The sequence below is a fragment of the Pteropus vampyrus genome, unplaced genomic scaffold (assembly GCF_000151845.1).
Source record: "Pteropus vampyrus isolate Shadow unplaced genomic scaffold, Pvam_2.0 Scaffold4, whole genome shotgun sequence".
Taxonomy (NCBI): domain Eukaryota; kingdom Metazoa; phylum Chordata; class Mammalia; order Chiroptera; family Pteropodidae; genus Pteropus; species Pteropus vampyrus.
Genome location: NW_011888785.1, coordinates 5,964,698 through 5,969,979, shown reverse-complemented (window position 1 = coordinate 5,969,979; position 5,282 = coordinate 5,964,698). Strand labels below are relative to the sequence as shown.

The following is a 5,282-nucleotide window of genomic DNA, read 5'->3' as shown; positions in this document are numbered from 1 at the left end:
TGGAGCATTCTCTATATAGATATGCGTGCTGTCTATATAGAGATATCTATATATCTCTATATAGATATTTGGCAAGCCGGTCAGAGCTGAAGTGGACATAGGTAGCTCTGGAGGGACACCCTAGCAGATTGGCTCGCTGTGTCTGGAGCGGGTATGGGGTGGGGTGTTCTGGGGCTTGCTGTGGTAGCCTTGCAGGCTAGCTAGAGCTCTTGGACTGAATTCCTACCTGTGCTATGTAGGTGGAGGGAAAAATTTAATGGTGCTAGCTAGCACTTCTGATCCTGGAAAGTTTTGCACTTTCTTGTTTGTTTGGAAGATGTCTTGTGGTTAGTAAACAGATTTTTTTTGTGTGTATAGTCTAGGTGGCCTTTAAATTGCTGTTCTGTCACTGTGCCCCAGGGCGGGTCAGTCTGTGCACAGGCCCCTCAGTGATACCCTCCCTACTGCAGGTTGCCTCTTCAGAGTAATGTTCCCTTGGTTACCATTTCTCCCACCCTTCTCTATATGGTCCCTCTCTCACTTGTTTTGCAGAAGCTGTTCAATCAGCCCTCAGTGGTTCTTCAGGAAAAAATGCTCTATATGTAGGTATATATTCTGTGTGTCTAAAAAGGAGGTGAGTTCAGAGTCTTCCTACATCACCATGTTGGACCCCAATAAGCTGATAATTTCAAGGTAATATAGTTGGATAAAGCTATAAGGCACCAAGGCTGAACTTTTGGACTAGTTAAAGTCAGGCATGGGCTGGAAGAGTATAAGAAATGGTGGCATTCAGGAAAAGCTTTATGGAGGAGGGGCATCATGAAATAAATCTGAAAAGGTGAATTGTGTTGCTCAGCTAAAGAAAAAGGCAAGAGAGAAGTGCATGAAGAGATGAAAGAGAAGAGATGATACTGGTGAAACAGAAAACCTGACCCAAATCATATTTTAACAGATAGAAAGGAATTAAATGATTTTAAAGACCAGGGTTTTATTGTTGGGTTTATTTTTTTTTGTTGTTCTTTTTGTTTGAAACTTGAGGATTGGTTTTAATTGGAAAAAAAATGGAGGTTGGGAAAGATTGATGTAATTATTGCTGAGAATCAGAGAAATAAATGGCCAAATCTAGGGCAGTGATAGTAGGAATGGAAAGAAAAGAAAAGATTTTAGAAATATGTCATATCATTAGGTTGGCATGGTAACTGAATTTGAGGATATGCAGAAGTATAGGATGAGTCAGATTTCTAGCTTGGGAAACACTGGGTACGTAATGGTAACTAACTCAGTACTGTAAAGGGAGGAGCAGGAGTTTGGGAATGTAACAAGAGGTCAGTATTTGGTGGGTGGGGAAGGAGATGGAGGGGGGAAGATGAGTCCATTTTGGTCACACTGAATTTGAAGTTTAGTATGGTCATTCCTCACTTGACACAACTCTACTGGGCACCCATCACTTATAATAACTGGGGGTGAGAGAGCTGCACATGCAGAGACAAAATAAAATCTGACTTAGTCTATGATCTTCCATATCTTACTCTTTCCCCTCCTATCCTCTCAAAGTTGTTCCTTTTTTTCTCCCCGTAATAGGAACATATTCACATCAGAGTCAGTATGTTTGACATGCTCAGGAAGAAGAATTGGAAGGAAGTAGATAGAGAGGGAAAAATAGGCTCTGGAGTCTGGCCTAAAGAAAGGCTCTTCGTGAATTATTTCAATATAAGTCTTCTTGAATTAATTGTCTCTTTAGTTTGATATGTTTATTAAGAAGGCTAGTAGTTAAATAAAGTATTCTCTGATAACACAGTGGCTATTACAAAACTGTAAACACAGGAGTATCTAAATAACAAATTTCTGTTGACTACTTTAGTATGAGGTTATTAAAAGGTCATAAAAATAATTACAAAATATACATTCGAAGAGTAAATTTTAAGCTCTTTGGTTTTTGTTTTTCCTTATATTTGAAACTAGGATTGGTGAAATTTGTAATTTTTTTGTATTGTGGTAAAACATATGTAATAAAATTTACCATTTTATTTATTTTTAATTATATAGTTCAATGGCATTAAGTACATTCACATTGTTGTGCAAAACATCACTGCCATTCATCTCCAAAACTTTGATTTTAAAAAAAAGTAAGTATTAATTGTTGTAAGAATCAAGACCCATTTATCACCTGTCTTTCTATTTTATATATTCCACTTAAAGGAAAACAGAACTTCTGCTGTGATCTAAAATTATATCTAGGGCGATTCCTGCATAAATTGAAGATCAGCTTATAGATATTTAAATTTGGCAAAGAATTTTAACATTCTACCAATTCTTATGTTCTGTAAGAAAAACAAATTTCCTATTCGATTGAAGCAAAGAACACTTTTTAGTTAAACCATACCAATGCTATGAATACTAAACATTCTCTCAGTTGAAGTGAAATTTAAAGTTCAGAATTCCATGTGGTTCTAGGAAAAGTAAGTTATGCCAGAATGTGAAAAACAATAATGAGCGATAGTCTAGTACAGTTCTTGGCAATAAAACATTTATAGCAATAAATGTTTTAAATGAATAAGAACATTCATAAAGAGAGAAAATGAAATATGTTACATAAAATGTATTATTAATTTAACAATTGTATATATTATGATAAATAATAGGTAAAAAGGTAAAATGAATGTCCAATTACTAATTGAAAGGAAACAGCAAATGTATTGTTACAAATCCTTGTGTGAAATGAGCTAAAATTATTCTAAAACACTAATTAGATTTTAATAGACATAGATTTTAAATGCTGGAGAAAGGTAATAAGCGATTTACCGAAGGTCACACTCTGGTGGTGACACAGGGATGGCCTGGGGTCTTTATAGGATGAGATCCACAGTGGGAAGTAGCCATGCAGGGTGCAGACAGTGAAGCCAGGCCACTGACATTTCAGTTTCTACTCTGCCACTTATTATCTGTGTGGAATCAGGCAAACTATTTAACCTTTGTCTGTCTCAGTTACTTTATTCATAAAATGAAGCTAATTGTAGAGTTTTTGTGAGAATTAAATGTGTCAATACAGGTCAAGTGTCTCAAACTGTACATGGCACAAGCTAAAAGCTTAATAAATGTTAGATATTATTATTGTCATTAATCCATCTTGATTTAAAACATGGCACAGAAACTAAATTCATCTTCTTTCTGAGAAGAATGCAAAAGACTACAGAGTACCAACGAAAGGTATTTGGTTTTACTGTCCTTCATTTATTCTCTTGTGACTCAAGCTGACCAAAAGTGACCTTTTATAAAAAACAAGAACAGTGCTACTCCCACCAGTACTATTATCACAACCATCATCATCACCAGCACTGCAACTACCATCATCATCATCACTGATAACACCTCCACCAGTTTATCATGGCCACCATCATTGCCATCACCACTGCCATCATCACAACTACCATCGTCATCATAACCTCAAATTAACCACTATTTCACCATCACGATCACGACTACTATTATCCTCACTACTATAAAATTAACCATCACCACAACCACATCATCGCCATTGCCATCAGCACACCACCACCACCACCTGCAACAACAACAGCACATTTGACTTTCCTATGAGTATAAATGTGAATTTAGAGGTGTTATTAGGAGAGTGAAAAATAACAGGCAAGATGTAAGTATATATATGCTGGCAAAAAGAGGAACAGGAACATTTTAAAGGATATTTGGAAGCACATACAGTGATAGCAAAAGGCATAAGAAGTAGCCAATCTAGAATAATTTTTAGTCCAGTTTATTTTATGTTATTATTACAGAATTAATTGATTTAACAAACCTGGGGTTCGAGTAGCTAAAAGGAATCTACCAGGTATAAACCAAAAGTCATATGTATGTGCTGTCCACAAGACTGAGCCAATAGCTTCAGAGTAAAACTACAGGAAAAGTACAATTAAAACTTCCTTCTAATATGCTAAGCTATGATGTTTGGAATCTAGTTTAAACTAGTGGTTAAAAGAATAGGCTTTATCCAAAGAGTTCCAGGTTCGAGTTCCATATCTGCTACATATCTGACCTTGAGTAAGTTATTTTACATTCCAAAGCCTCAGTTTTCTCCATTTGAAAAATGGTGACAACTATTATTTAGAGTTTGTGCAAATATTTAATAAATATTCATATGTGGCATGTCAAATATTCTTCAATTTAAAAAATACATGTAATACTGCACTTAGCACAATGTTTGTATTAATCTAAATTAAGACCTCTGCTGTCACTCCCTAACAAGTTTTCTGCCTAATCTTAACTGTGTACTAAATGGCACCATTATTCACAAGTAAGACCTAACAACAAATCATCTCCTACCTCCCACCTCAGGAAAACTCATTAGCAAATTCCTTCTATTTCAGGTCCAGAATGTAGCTCAAATCCATCCACTTCCCTGACACCTTCATTGTCTAAACTCAGACTACTCTGATAGAACCTGTCTTCCATCTGCTAGTCCACGCAATCTATTCTCTCATACTAGCCAAGGTGAACTTTAAACATGTAAATCAGATGCTACTTAAAGTCTTCAATAGCTTGCTATTATGCTTAGAATCATTTTAAATAAATGATCTGAACCCTGTCCATCTTTTCTACTTTACCTCTTACCACTTTCCCCTCACACTAGAAACTTCAGTTACACCATCCTCCTTACTGTTTCATTAACACACTGAGTCTCTGACCTTTTTCAAAGAGGTCTCCTAGATTCACTTATCTAAGTAGTATCCTCCATACTCCACCCAATTCCTCTTGTTTTGCCTTATTTTTTCATGACTCTTATAATACAAAGTCATATTTCTTATATGATTTATTTATTTATCTATTTATTTGATCTCTTAACAGAATGTAAAACAGTTAAATTATTGATCATGGACTATTCCCTGTTCTATTATTTCAATGTTCTATTATTGATCATGAGCTATATTATGGATTATGTTTCTATTCTTGGTGCCAAGAGCAATGTAGAAATTTTGGAGGTATAAACATCTGACTTAAATAACATTTCATTATAGAGAAAACAACTATGTGGGAAAAAGATTTCTATAGAGAAGAAAGCCCTCAAATCCCCAAATGGAGGCAAGAAAAAAAAAACAAAACAGATGGGTAATAAATTCAGGGAGACATAGGTCTGAAGGTTCCATGAACAATTTTCTCACAAGGTGTTCTGAAAAAGCATAAGAAAGGTTAAGAGGAACTTTATCAATTTTGTTTAGTTCCAGAGTTTATAACTGATCTATTTTATTTAAAAGTTATACACAAAGATTCCAAAGCTAAATCATTATCAA

The 5,282-nt window shown here is 35.2% G+C and overlaps 1 protein-coding gene across 1 annotated transcript in view; it reads right to left on the bottom strand.

Annotated features, from left to right (window-relative positions):
- DGKB (diacylglycerol kinase beta) overlaps positions 1-5,282 on the bottom strand; it is a 551,422-nt gene that overhangs the window by 22,688 nt on the left and 523,452 nt on the right. The window contains exon 24 of the mRNA XM_023532508.1: positions 3,445-3,541. Coding sequence (XP_023388276.1) covers positions 3,445-3,541 — 97 coding nt within the window. The remainder of the gene's footprint in view (positions 1-3,444; positions 3,542-5,282) is intronic.